The 15,231-nt window shown below is 41.5% G+C and overlaps 1 protein-coding gene across 2 annotated transcripts in view; it reads left to right on the top strand.

Annotated features, from left to right (window-relative positions):
• The window catches only part of PHF12 (PHD finger protein 12), a 78,713-nt gene that overhangs the window by 42,023 nt on the left and 21,459 nt on the right, over nucleotides 1-15,231 (top strand). The window contains exons 3-4 of one of the 2 annotated variants that reach the window (XM_029612083.1): nucleotides 13,010-13,066; nucleotides 13,417-13,820. In XM_029612083.1, coding sequence (XP_029467943.1) covers nucleotides 13,010-13,066; nucleotides 13,417-13,820 — 461 coding nt within the window. Of the gene's footprint in view, nucleotides 1-13,009; nucleotides 13,084-13,416; nucleotides 13,821-15,231 lie in introns of both variants that reach the window. The other variant, XM_029612082.1, reaches the window with a different exon arrangement.

Raw genomic sequence — 15,231 nt, 5'->3', positions numbered from 1 at the left:
TCCAAGCTGAAAAGTCCTAACCTCTTTAGTCTTTCCTCATAGGGGAGCTGTTCCATTCCCTTTATCATTTTGGTCGCCCTTCTCTGTACCTTCTCCATCGCAACTATATTTTTTTTGAGTTACGGCGACCAGAATTGTACACAATGTGCGGTCTTGCCATGGAGCAATACAGAGGCATTATGACATTTTCCATTTCCCTGGCTGAAATTCCTCCTACAGAGAGAATTAGACTAGGCTTAGAAGAATCTCTCTCTATCCTGTAGTATTGTATTTAACTCGTTGATGTGACTGTACAGTATATGTGATAAAAAAAAAAAAATCCCTCTTAAATGAAATATTCTGAAGATTTGAAACTAATATTTTTTGTGCCCTAGGTAAAAAGCATGACAAGCTTCACACATTCACACAAGTAGTCATCTGATAGTAATCTGGCAGTGCCTGCTCTAGGTTTTTCGAATGTTTGTTATAAGTTACCCAATACTGATGGCAGAGGTGGGGAAGTGTCATAAAAGTCTGGAGAATTTGTGAACTGAACTTGGCAGCATTGAACTAGTCTTGTGCAAATAATCTGATTCTCTCTGGAGTGTTGGGACGTCATAATTTGCTGATATGGCATACCAGGATGCTCGGGATCTTGTATGGCATAGAATAAATGGAGAATCTATTTATTGGTTTTTATATGCCGTCGTTCAGCATAGCCATCACAACAGTTGACAGGGTAGTGCATCAATCAGTATACATTCATTAAATTAAATAAGAGGTAAAACAGTAAAATATTAAAAATTGCACTTTAGAATGAAAAATACACAAATTTTAAAATACAAGTACACATGTGTTCGTAATAAGAGCACATTACATTTAAAATTACTAGAGCATAAATATCAGATAAAAGGAAGGATTTAAAAGTTAGGATTGTAGAGACCTCTTGGGCTTATTTAAAAAATAGGGATCTTGATAAGCTGTTGAGAAGAGCCAGTCTTCAAGTCCTTTTTAAAAGTTTTGAGATTAATTTGTAATCTTAGATCAGAGGGGAGTGCGTTCCATGGTTTGGGGCTTGCAAGTGATATTGTGTGCTCGCGCACTTGTAAGAGTTGAGCCGATCAGACAGGAGGGGATTGTCAGTAAACCTTTGTTCACAGAGTGGAGATTTTGTTGTGGAATGTGAAGTTTAATTGCTGCGTTCAACCAGTCTGTTCTTCATATATAATTTTGTGTACTAAGGTAAGAATCTTGTATTCTATTTGTGATTTTATTGGAAGCCAAGGCAGTGATATTAAAATAGGAGTGATATGTTCATATTTTTTGGTGCCGGTTAGGATACTTGCTGCTGCATTCTGGAGTATTTGTAGAGAGCAGATGGTAGAAAGAGGTAGGCCGAGTAGGAGGGAATTACAATAATCAATGTTGGCAAATATGAGTAGTTGTAGAACAGTAGTTGAAATCAGTAGAATTTGAGGTTTGTCGGAGAATTAATAATTTGTGAAATCTGTCTTTTATTTTCGTTGATGTGTGTTTTGAAGTTTAATTCACTATCAATAATGATACCCAGGTCACGTGCATGTGTCACAGGGGCAATTTCTGATACTCGGTGTTCAAGTTTTAATGGAGGGAAGACATTAAATTAGTTTTTCTCTGTAGTAGTATGATTTCTGTTTTGTCAGTGTTAAGTATGTGTCATATGAGTTAGTAGTTTGATGATGGACAGGTACATAGAGAATTATGAATGTTTAGTTCTGCCCTGACTGGCCTTGTTGACCTTTTATGGACTAACACAAGTCGATTACAGTAAAGACTTGGGATGGCAGAGGTCTAAAGTCCCACTCATCCTTGTCTGATCAACACTTTCACGGAAGCAGTGACATGAAATTGTTTTTTTTCCTATGGCGCCGTAACACATTGGAAGGTAGCAGAGCATAGCATGTGGCAAGGGGTTTCTCCTTTGTGGGTATCAGAACAGCTCTGAACAATTCTCTGATACTTCCTCTACTGACGTTACCAGCTCATGTGTATAACTTATTGCTGACGCCAGACTCCATGATGAATTGTGAAATAAGCTGAAATTGGTAATTCAAATTTATTGCATCATAATTTAGAATTACATTGTACATATTGCAGTTTTGGTTGGTGGGAAAGACATTTTTCAGTGTTGGGGTGCTTTGAGAGATGGCCATTGACAGGCATCACAAAAAATGTAAGTCACTTATGTAATCTCTGGACTGTGAAATTTAAAACTGGGGACACTGTTCAACTGATACTTGCCTCATGGAAAGCTCCTATAAGGTTCTCTGCAGTTTGACCCTGTTCAAAGTTAGATTGCCTTTTTTTTTTTTTTTTAAAGATTGTGTGTTTTATGTTCCCGCTTAGTGCCACTGTGTAAGCGGACTATAAATGAATGAAATGAATTGTAATATTTGCCAAGCAGAGATTTACATAATGCATGTAGGGATAGGAACTTGGGTTAGAAACAAGGTAAATGCAGGTAGCTGAGGAAAGCCTGTGCTCCTCTTGTTTCGCCTTATTACATCCTAGTAGAACAGTATATACTATCAGTTCAGGGAAAAAAGCACAATAGAGGAACAAAATAACCAGTTCCTGCAGAAATGTGCTCTCAGGATTCTGTCTCAAAAGATGGCACATGCAAAGAAATAAGCTTTATTTTATATTCTGTTCTGTCACTAGCCAAGGCTCTACATGATGTATTTTAGTCAGTAAAAGGCTTCTGTTGACTTGGTATGGAGGTCTTCACAGAGCATCCGGACATTTAATGCCCTGTGACTCCCAGGCTCTTCTTGACTTTGCTCTTGTGGGTTTTCTATGCTTGGCTGAAGTTTTGGGTTTTGTTTTGTGTTTTTGGGAGGCGCGGGGTGGGAGGGTGTTAGCTTATTTCCAGGTATTGTCAGGCTTGAGCACAAAATCTTCAAGTAATGGCCTTCATTCTTGGTCCTTTTTACAGGTGATAGAAATGCTTTGCAGGTGTTTGGGTGATTGTTTTATGGCAGCTGCTGCTCATCCAGGTGCAGATTACACATCTGGGAGCCTAGCTGGGAGATCAGCATTGCTTCACCATGTCATGGTGCGATTAGAAGAAGCAGAAACTCCACCCTGTGGTCTCTGTAGTCTGTTTCCAGGCTTTTGCCACATGTAAAGGAAAGGATTACTCAGGAACAACAGTAAACTCTGTTCTGCCTGGTTCTGTATCTTGGTGGGGGGGGCAAGGGAAAGTGTTCCCTTTATTAAAAGAGAGCGAGACATAAGCAGATGATGGGCAACCCTGAGTGTGATAGGACATTTAGAAAAGTTTCTTGTAATGAGCAAGGGTAATGATGGTCTCTTTGAGACAGCGTTTACCCCAGGAATTTACACCACAGCATATCTGTGGCTGCAACCACAATACTGTGATCATCATCATGAAAACCCAAGGCCAGTGAAAGAACTTAGCATCCTAGGCAAACCTTTGGCCATACCCCCCCCCCCCCCCCCCCAACATTCCTCCAGCACAGGTCTCCCTTGTAGCAGGCTTTTGCTACCCCCAAAATTTTGGTACTTCAGGCCTAGTATGCTTAATGAAAACACCGGCCCTGTGAAAATGTCTTTATTAAATGAACTAAAACCTTAATGTTTCTCCATTGACAAGCAGGGATGAATTATCCATGACTTGGGGGTGACATCCAATGATACCAAACGGACCATTGTCTCTAAGCTCAGTAGAGCTTAAGAACGTGCCATACTGGGTCAGACCAAGGGTCCATCAAGACCAGCATCCTGTTTCCAACAGTGGCCAATCCAGGATAAATGTACCTGGCAAGTACCCAAAAACTAAGTCTATCCCATACTACTGATGCTAGTAATAGCAGTGGCTATTTTCTAAGTCAGCTTGATAGCAGGTAATGGACTTCTCCTCCAAGAACTTATCCAAATTTTTTTTAACCCAACTGCACTAACCACATTCCCCTGGCAACAAATTCCAGAGTTTAATTGTGCATTGAGTGAAAAAGAACTTTCTCCGATTAGTTTTAAATGTGCTACATGCTAACTTCATGGAGTGCCCCCTAGTCGTCCTATTTATCTGAAAGAGTAAATGACAGATTCACATTTATCCGTTCTAGACCTCTCATGATTTTAAACACCTCTATCATATCCCCCCACAGCCGTCTCTTCTCCAAGCTGAACAGTCCTAACTTCTTTAGTCTTTCCCCATAGGGGAGTTGTTCCATCCCCTTTATCATTTTGATCACCCTTCTCTGTACTTTTTCCATCGCAACTATCTTTTTTGAGATGCAGCAACCAGAATTGTACACAGTATTCAAGGTGCAGTCTCACCATGGAGCGATACAGAGGCATTGTGACATTTTCCGTTTTATTCACCATTCCCTTCCTAATAATTCCTAACATTGTTTGCTTTTTTGACTGCCGCAGCACACTGAACTGACTATTTCAATGTATTATCCACTATGATGCCTAGATCTCTTTTCTGGGTGGTAGCTCCTAATATGGAACCTAACATCGTGTAACTATAGCAAGGGTTATTTTTTTCCCTGTATGCATCACCTTGCACTTATCCACATTAAATTTCAACTGCCATTTGGATGCCCAATTTTCCAGTCTCTCAAGGTCCTCCTGTAAGTTATCACAATCCACTTATGATTTAACTACTCTGAATAATTTTGTATCATCTGCAAATTTGATTACCTCACTCGTCTTATTCCTTTCCAGATCATTTATAAATATATTGAAAAGCATGGGTCCCAGTACGGATCCCTGAGGCACTCCACTGCCCACCCCCTCCACTGAGAAAATTGTCTGTTTAATCCTACTCTGTTTCCTGTCTTTTAACCAGTTTGTAATCCACGAAAGGACATCGCCGCCTATCCCATGACGCTTTACTTTTCCTAGAAGCCTCTCATGAGGAACTTTGTCAAATGCCTTTTGAAAATCCAAATACACTACATCTACCGGTTCACCTTTATCTACATGTTTGTTAACCCCTTCAAAAAAGTGAAGCAGATTTTAGAGGTAAGAGTTGCCTTGGGTAAAGCCATGCTGACTGTGTTTCATTGAACCATGCATTTCTATATGTTCTGTGATTTTGATATTTAGAACACTTTCCACTACTTTTCCTGGCACTGAAGCCATGCTAACTGGTCTGTAGCTTCCTGGATCGCCCCTGGCGCCCTTTTTAAATATTGGGGTTACATTAGCCACCCTCCAGTCTTCAGGTACAATGGATGATTTTAATGATAGGTTACAAATTTTTACTAATAGATCTGAAATTTCATTTTTGAGTTCTTCATAACCCTGGGGTGTATACCATCCGGTCCAGGTGATTTACTACTCTTCAGTTTGTCAGTCAGGCCTGTCACATCTTCTAGGTTTACCGTGATTTGGTTCAGTCCATCTGAATCATTACCCATGAAAACCTTCTCCGGAACAGGTATCTCCCCAACATCCTCTTCAGTAAACACCAAAGCAAAGAAATCATTTAGTCTTTCCGCGATGGCCTTATCTTCTCTAAGTGCCCCTTTAACACCTCGATCATCTAACGGTCCAACTGACTCCCCTCACAGGTTTTCTGCTTCGGATATATTTTAAAAAGTTTTTACTGTGAGTTTTGCCTCTTTGGCCAACTTCTTTTCAAATTCTCTTAGCCTTTCTTATCAATGTCTTACATTTAACTTGCCAACGCTTATGCTTTATCCTATTTTCTTCTGTTGGATCCTTCTTCCAATTTTTGAATGAAGATCTTTTGGCTAAAATAGCCTCTTTCACCTCACCTTTTAACCATGCCGGTAATCATTTTGCCTTCCTTCCACCTTTCTTAATGCATGGAATACATCTGGACTATGCTTCTAGGATGGTATTTTTTTTAACAATGTCCATGCCTCTTGCACACTTTTTACCTTTGTAGTTGCTCCATTCAGTTTTTTTCTAACTATTTTTCTCATTTTATCAAAGTTTCCCTTTTGAAAGTTTTAGCACTAGAGCTGTGGCCAAACTCCAGAGTTTGTTGCTGCTCTTCCTCAGTAAGCTCCATACACTGATTCGAGCAGGGAATCCAAGAAATGCTGGGCATTGGCTGACATGGTCTTTCGGAGCATACAAAATGGGCTTGGGGCTCCTCAGTGCTGCCAAGCACAGGGCCCTGATGCACCGGCAAAAGACCAAGAGTCTTCTGCTACTAGGTCACAAGCATTTGCACCAACAGCTTTTGGCAGCGCAAACCATGCTAAAGCTAAGGATCTGGCACAGGGTGTCATCTGCACTACTGAATTATTTGGCACTGGCAGAACACTCTCTTTGCATAGGTGCTGAGCAGTCTGTGTAGGACCTGTCAAAATCTAAGCAAGTGTCTTGGCAAGATTTAGGGGTGATACTATGCAAGTCCCTTCTTCTTTTGGCCATGAAGGATTCCCATGCCACCACCTCATCTCTTCTAACCCGATCCAATACCAGCAGGTCCTCTAGTGGCATTGGAGAGTGGCTCACAGATCTAAATACTGTGATTGGAACCTCTAATCCCATCTGCATCATCTTGCCTGTAGTTGTCATATCAGGACAGACTCAGGAGATCCAGTATGAGGCCGTCCATGGAGGTCAGAAGCCTCCTAGAGTAATGATCTCATCATGGTCTTGGAGAAGGATATATCTTCCCCCAATACCACCATAGTGGACCCAACCAGTTAATCAGATGGAGTTGTTTTAGAGCCACCCTCACATCATTAGCAACCAGTGACAGCCAGGGGATTTTACATCCAGTGTTTTCCATTTCACAGAGCCCTTCCCTCAAGGGGGGAATCCCAACTGCATACACTGCAGTATAGCAGCTATCTATTCTGCTCCATCAGAAACCTTGGAAAAGCACAGAAGGCTTGGCTCCACTGGACTTTTTGCCTCTGGAACCATCAAGGTTTCCGTGGTGTTCGGGATCGTGCATGTGTCCCATCCTTATCTGATTCAAAAGAGGGCTCGCCAGGCATACCTTTAGACTTTCACTAGAACTACTGGAGCATTCCTTTCTGTTGGAAGCTTTGTCATTCTTCATATTTCTTGATAAGCTAGGGAACGTGCTCAACATTCACATGTTAAGGATCCTCACAAGGATGTGTTTGTTCTGTGTGCTGGAAACTTCGTCTGAGCCAGTGGCCTTACCAGCTCATAGAATTCTTAAAGACCTTCAAACCAATGGCAAGGAAACTGGATCTGAAGTATAGGGTGCAATAATCACCTGGTTTTGGGGTGGTCCAACTTCTGTCAGTTGATAATGGCAGAATATAACTTGAAGGTGAATATAATAGTTTTATTCAGTCACCCCTCCAGGAAGGATCCAAGGCTACTTGACTCATTTGGAGTGGGGGGTGTAGAAAAATTCATCCAAAGTCTAATGCTCTGATTGCCAGCCACCTACTTCTATATGATGCAGTTTTTGCACAATTGCATGAATAAGATGAGACCCGTCATGGACTCATAAGAACATAAAACATGCCATATTGGGTCAGACCAAGGGTCCATCAAGCCCAGCATCCCGTGTCCAACAGTGGCCAATTCAAGTTACAAGTACCTAGCAAGTAGCTAATTACTAAATAGATCCCAAGCTACTATTTATTGATTAATGGCAGTTTATTAATTTCTCCTCTTGGAACTTATCCAAAAATTTTTTTAAACCAGTTACACTAACTGCTGTAACCACATCATCTGGCAAAGAATTCCAGATCTTAATTATGCATTGAGTGACAAATAATTTTCTCCAATTTGTTTTAAATGAGCTACTTGCTAACTTCATGGAATGCCCCCTAGTCCTTCTATTGTATAGAGAAAATAACTGTTCAAGTCCTCTTGTGATTTTGTAGACCTCTATCATATCCCCCTCAGCCATCTCTTCTCTATGCTGAATAGCCCTAACCTCTTTAACCTTTCCTCATAGGGGAGCTGTTCCATACCCTTTATCATTTTCGTGTCTCTTCTCTGTACTTTCTCCAGTGCAACTGTATCGTCTTTGAGATGTAGTGACCAGAATTGCACTCAATATTTAAGGTGTGGTCTCACTATGGAGCGCCACAGAGGCATTATGACATCCACTGTTTTATTCGCCATTGCCTTCCTAATAATTCCTAACATTATTTGCTTTTTTTGACAGTCACAGCACACTGAACCGATGATTTCAAGCTATGCACTCTGCTGCCTAGATCTTTTTCCTGAGTGGTAACTCCTAATATGGAACCTAACATAGTGTAACTATAGCAAGGGTTATTTTTCCCTATATGCATCACCCTGCACTTGTCCACATTAAATTCCATCTTCATTTGAACATCCATTCTCTTAGGAGGTATAACAGATCATTTTAATGATAGGTTACAAATGAATTGTAATAGATCTGAAACTTCGTTTTTGTGTTCTTTGAGAACCCTGGGTTGTATATCATGTGTTCCAGGTGATTTACTACTCTTCAGTTTCAGTCTAGCCTACTGCATCTTCCAGGTTCGCTGTGATTTGGTTCATTTCATCTGAATCGTCACCTTTAAACAGTCTCCAGAACGGGTATCTTCCCAACATCTCTTCAGTAAACATCAAAGCAAAGAATTTGTTTAGCCTTTTCACGATAGCTTTAGCTTCCCTAAATGCCCCTTTTAACCCCTCGATCATCTAATGGTCTATCTGACTCCCTTGTAGGCTTTCTGCTTCGGAGATATTTTAAAAGTTTTGAGTTTTTGTCTCTATAGCAAACTTCTTTTCTTTTCATATTCTCTAGCCTCTTATCAGTGTCTTACATTTAACTTGCTAGCTTATGCTTTATCTTAATTTCTTCTGATGGACCCTTCTTCCAATTTTTGAATGAAAATCTTTTGGCTAAATAGCCTCTTTCGCTTCACCACTTAACCATGCTGGCAATTGTTTGGCCTTCCTTCCATCTTTATTAATGCATGGAATACATCTGGATTGTGCTTCTAAGATGGTTTTTTTTTTTTTTAACAATGTCCACACCTGTTTCATACTCTTAACCTTCATAGCTGTACCTTTCAGGGGTTTTTTTTTTAATAACCTTTTTTTTATTTTGTTTCCCTTTTGAAAGTTTAGTGCTAGAGCTGTGGATTTATTTACTGTCCCCCTTCCAGTCATTAATTCAAAATTGTGGTGGGGCTGCTTTGCAATAATGATAATGATCAGTTACCTTTCTCACCAAATCTCATTCACTGAGAATTAGATCTAAAATTGCTCCCCTTTGTCTATTCCCTGGGTGAAGAACATGGAGGTTGTCACCAGACATTCCTAGATGCAGAGGAGTGTGAATATCACCTCTCTCACTCGGTTTGAGTCCTTTGAACAGTGAGAGATTCAGCTGCCACCACTGGGTCCTGCATGGCTGCAAGCTAGCGGGTCATGAGAGGATGTCCATGATAAGTTGGCAGACATTTCATACTTGGGAGATTACCGCTTTGGAGATAAGATCAAGGAGACTGTTGCAAATCAAGGACAGCATGTGGTCTTCAGTCTTTATCAACTGCTGCTGATAAACTCTCAGCATAAAGATGCCCATATTTCTTGTACAAACAAGCATACTTCAGTGTTGTCCCTTCCACATATATTGGTGCTACCGGGCCCCACAATTTCCTCCTAGAGGTCAATCACATGAGCAGCACTTGTCTAAGATGACCCAGCAGCCTTAAGTGAAAGCAAGGCCCAGTTTTTGTCAAGGCTAAAGCCTCACTCTTTCCTGGTAAGAGGGAGAATTAAAACTATTCCTTCAGGAGTGGAAGATGTTCACCAGGGACCGTCTGGTCCCTCAAGTTTGTGGAATGTGGGGTATCTTGTTTTTCTCTCATCTACCATGGCAGCACCATTTGCTTCTTCAATCCAGTTTCGTTTCATTCTGAGATGGACACGCTGCTGCTTCAACAGGTAATAGAGATGATTCCCTCTTGGAACATGGCAAAGGGTTTTACTCACAATATTTTCATATCCCAAAGAGATCGTGGGGGGGTCTAAAACCCCTCCTGGATGTAAGACAGTACATACATCTGAAGAGAGAATTTTAAGATTAACTCCCTCAACACTATTGTCAGTTATCCAGAATATACCTGGATGTATGTTCCAGACCTGAAAAGAAGCTTATGCCCATATCCCAGTTCACCTGTCTCATTTGGCAATACCTCAGATCCAGGCAAGGCTGTTTGTCCTATCAGCAGCTCCAAGAGTAATCATGAAACGCTCAATAGTGGGACACCTTTGTCAGTGCATATCAGTTTTCCCCTACCTGGATGACTGGCTAGTGACATGTCACTCCAGGACAGAAGCCTTAACATCGCTAGGCGAAATGATAGTTTCTATAGTCTCTGGGGTTTGTCATCAATTTCAGTAACTCGAACCTAGCTCCAACTTAGGATCCAATTATTGGGGCCTGGATAGACTTAATCAGGGAAAAGTCATTCCTTCCAGAAGACAGGGCAACGCACCTATCTACTCTGGTACAAAGTTTTGTACACCAAACTCTATCCACAGCGTACTCAATTCAAGTCATCCTCTGTACCATGACAGCTACTGTCCACATGGTACAGTTTGCTTGCCTTCATATGAGGCCTCTTCAGTGGACATTTTGGCCCTTGTTGCATCCTATCAGGGTACCAGTGACTTTACAGTAATCCCTTCAATGGTGGTTGAGGCTGGAAGTTCTCACAATAGTCTGCCTTTCCATATCAAGTAACACAGTGTGGGTTGGAGTGCAATAACGGGACCCTATTAACTCGAGGGATGTGGTGTTTGGAGCACTACCATCAGATAAATTGTTGGACCCTAAGAATTTATGCTCTGAACGTTTTATTCACTTGCTGCAAAGCAAGCGGATTCTAATCCAGACAGGACAAATCAAGTGACAATGTTTTATGTAAACAAGTTAGAAACAGGATCCTGGATTCTGTTAGGAGGCCCAAAAAGTGTGGGCACGGATTTTTGGTCACAGAGCCTACCCTCCGGCAATGTACCTCCCGGGACTGTCAACACACTGGTCGACTGCCTCCTGATTTTCAACCACGAGTGGTCCTGTTATTAAAATGGGAAGTGGCAAACAGCCTATTCTCCCTTTGAAGTCAGCCAACTATGGACCTGGTTGTGTCATAACTCAAAATGGAGTGTTCCATTCTCACACAGGAAACTTTTCTGCTCAAAAGGAATGTTGGTGGTCTTGTACACTTTTGTCACTAGCTTTAGTAACTAGGATACATCAAAAGGTAATTCAGGATCAAACAGAGTAGGTTCCTCATTACCTTGGTGTGGGTCTCTTACCTGGTTAGACTTTGTTCATCTCCAATTTCATTGGTTACCTCACCATCGTGCCTAACCTTCTCAAATGTACGACGTGGGGATTGAGTGCTTGTGTTAATCTCTCCAAGGGCACTACTCAAGGAGGTGGCGAACATCTTGATTGGGGGGTTTTTTTGTTTGTTTTTTTTATTAATTTATTACCACCCATACCAAAACCCTAGGTGATGAACAATGAAACATACATAATTCATAAAAACCACAATAAAAATCATAAACATTACAAATAGAGATCCCTCTGCAACTTAAATGCTAGCCTGAAAAGAGGTCTTCAGCATTACCTTAAATATCTTTGTACAATTCATCAGACACAAGAAAACCATCAGATATATGCTTTTATAAATGGAAAATATTTGATTGGTACCAATCATTTTTAAATCCTTCTACTTGCCATCCTAAGTATCCTCAGTACTGTATTCCTCAGGTCTGAATATATCTTCGTGAAGGTTCACTTAAGTGCTGTTGCAGCTTATCACCCCTGTGTAGATGGAAACTCAATTCCATTCACCCATTGGTCTCAAAGTCATAAAGAGGTTATGGCATATTAAGACCCCAATCTCCAAACCTGCAGATCTGTGGCATCTTGATATGGTTCTGCAACAATTCCTGAAACATTGAACCATAGCCTGTACTACTGAGATTTTAGTGGCAATCACTTCAGTGAGAAAGTCAGCAAGTTACAAAGTCCTGGTCTTTTACTTTCCTTATATGCAGTTTTTTTCACAATAGGAGTGATACTACACGTTCTCCCAAAAACTTCTTCTGAAAGTTGAGTCCGCTTTTCATGTAAATCAAGCAGTTTCTTACCAACATTTTCCCAAAAGCTGCATGCCAACAGGTGTGAGAGCCCTTCATATATACTGTAAGAGGGCTATAGTTTTATTACCTGTGAAGGACTCCTCCATATTTCAAGCTTCATTTTTTGTCTATCCCCAATAGGATGAGGAAAGCAGTAGCTAAACATACTCTTGTCCAATTGGTTAGCAGACTGCATTGCACGTTGCTGTAACCTGGCTTGTCTCCAGATTAGAGCTGGTAAAAGTCCATTAAGCGTAGGCCATGGTGGCCTCTCTGGCTCATCTCGGAACTGTCCCCATCAGACATCCACAGGCTGCACACTGTCAAGTCCACTACTATCTGAACAACCTTTCAGAGTGTGATAGTAAACTTGGACAAGCAGTTTTGAGTAACCTATTTTCAGATTAGTCCATTCTCCACAGGTGAGTCAGTAAGTCCTCGCTTGGAAATCCTCATGTAATTATGGCTAATTCAAACCCTGCTTGTCTTTGGAGAAAGTGAGTTTGCTTACTATATATAAAATGGGCTTCTCTGAAAGACAGGAGGATAAATTGACCATGCTTAATAATCCTACCTGGAGATTAGACTGTGTAGCTAAAGATAAACTCCCCCCATATGCTCAGAAGAGCAAAGTTGTATGAACTAAGAGAAAGGGATCTGTTCGGCTAATTCATCCTGCTCTGTACAGGGAACCCTGTTTATGGTAAGCAAACTCACTTTATCATTGTAAGGCATATACTAGCAGAGATGTAAAGTGGAATTAAAGTTGCTTCTCAGAGCTTGCTACGAAGGCTGGTATAGGAAATGCAGTCTATATGAAGCCTGTCCATGCCCTGATGTAAGTTTGCCTTTCCCAGTATACCCTGGTGCCTTAAATGATGTTTGGTCTTTTCTTACTCTTTAGTAACCCTCCACTGAGCGAAGAGATGCTGCCACCAGGAGAATGGATCTGTCATCGCTGACACTATCCGCAGAAAGGTAACTTCCTAATAAAAAAAAAAAAAAAATTAGAAACTAGGTTATATATTCAAAAGCATGAGGCTCTTCTGTTGTAAAGAGATCACCACTGTCAAGAATTTTTGTACCATTCTATGAACCAGTAGGTGAAGGAAGTTCCAAGGTTGCAGTCCCCTGATCTAAGAGGGGCAGAAGTGATCTGTGCAATCTGTTAGGAGTGTCAGTAAATTGTGTGAGCTTCTTGCATGCCTCTTTTAGGCATGTAGGTAAAAGCATGGACTAGTTTGTTTTAATGTGGGATGTAAAGTGCTTTTTTTTTTCTGTCTTTTCTCAAGACGTGCGTGCTGAGCATTTTCCTTTGTCATGCAGAAACGAGACCAGAAAGAGAGAGCTTGGTCAGGTCAATGGACTGGTTGACAGATCTGGGAGAAGAACCATCTCTCCCACTAATGACGTGGATCTGTCTGATCGCACAGCCAGTAGCATCCGGGCCTTCACCCATTCAAGAATCTTAGAACGGAGAGCGAGCCGACCTGGTACTCCCACTTCCAGTGCCAGCACTGAAACCCCTAACTCTGAACAGAATGATATGGATGAGGATCTCATTGATGTGGACGATGAGCCAACAGTCCTGGAAACAGAATATGGGCAACCCCAGCTGAAGAGGCCCTTTGAGCTGCTAATAGCAGCAGCCATGGAAAGAAACCCCACCCAGTTCCAGCTACCAAATGAGTTGACGTGTACTACAGCACTTCCAGGTGAGAGGGCTTGGCTTATACCCTGCAGGGCTGATGTGCACCACAGTACTTTCAGCCCCTGTTTCAGCCCAGTTGAAAAAGTATTGAGTTCTAATATGTAATTGCTCTCTAGTGCTTGTTCATTTATAGATTGCCAAGGAGCCACTACTAAAGGAGAGCCACTTTTATCCCAGGCCTCTATGGACAAGTCTAGATCCTTGTCTACTATTTTTTGAGTGATCTCTTTAGGTGCAGCAGCCCTGCTGTTTACCCTTCTCATGTTGAAGCATGGGTTCTCTGTCAGCAAGTAGGTATGAATTAGCCATTACGTGTGAGTGAGGTCATCCTGCAGTGCTGTCATTGGATCCAGATCTTAGAGTTCAGTAAAGATTTTACTGAGTATGTTTGGGAATTCTGCATGTGTGTTGCCTCATGAGCTACTCAGTCTTCCTTGGTCAGAACTACTGGACAGACATGTCCCAGTCTGTTAAAACTTTTCAACTTTTGGTATTGTGCCTTATTTTACTAGCCTTATTGCTCAGCAGTTCCTCAAACAAACCTTAAGTTTTATCTTTAAAAAAAAAAAAAAGTGTAGAGGGAGACGAGTATGGAAAAGTTTATGGCCAAAAAGGCCATAGTCCCTTGGCTTCAAGGCCTGTATCTGTGGGTGCCAAATGTCCATCATGAATATGCATGCAGTCTGTTATCACTGCCTGTGCCCAGACCATGACTTCTCCAGCTTTTACAGCTGTGGTCGGATTTGCCCCAGAGTTCTACAACACCATGCCTGGAAGATGAAGAGCCTGAAGCCACAGCATGAGGCTGGGTGGCAGACCCGTTCCTCATCCAGGAGTGAGAAATGTCATACAAATCTCAATGTAGGAAGTTGAATCGAGATTCTTCCTCTTCTCAATCCCACAAGCACAGGAGATCAACATACCTTCCCCCATTCCCATGATGTTGGTTTTCAAATCTGCCTCAAGTCAGGAGCTAAGCGTGGTGAAGAACCTATGGCTTTCGGTGAGGTGCCAAGAAGAGCATCCAAATGACACACAGGACTCCCTTCAATGCTGTCCCCTTTCAGAGCCATAGACCATCTGCATAGGGTTCTGCCAATGTGGACCCCTTATCAATCTGAGGCAGAAGATAGCCTTATTTGTGTGGGTCCTTTCATCCTTCATGATACAGAAGATTTCCATGGCACTGAGTCACTTGTTCTTCCCAGACTCTGCAACATTAATGCTCTTTGTGCAGAGCTCACACTCCATTTGTATGCTGTGACTTGCCTAGGATTTTAGAGCAAGTAATAAATATTTTAAATAAGTCTATCTATTCTCTGTGTAGCATGACAAAGTGTTGGAAATATTGAGCAGAGTGTTTCACATAAGCTCAGGAATCCTACTACTTAAGCTGGGTCGTCTCAGGAGGTAGA

Source organism: Rhinatrema bivittatum, chromosome 8 (genome assembly GCF_901001135.1).
Source record: "Rhinatrema bivittatum chromosome 8, aRhiBiv1.1, whole genome shotgun sequence".
Classification (NCBI taxonomy): domain Eukaryota; kingdom Metazoa; phylum Chordata; class Amphibia; order Gymnophiona; family Rhinatrematidae; genus Rhinatrema; species Rhinatrema bivittatum.
This window is presented reverse-complemented; position numbering and strand designations above follow the sequence as displayed.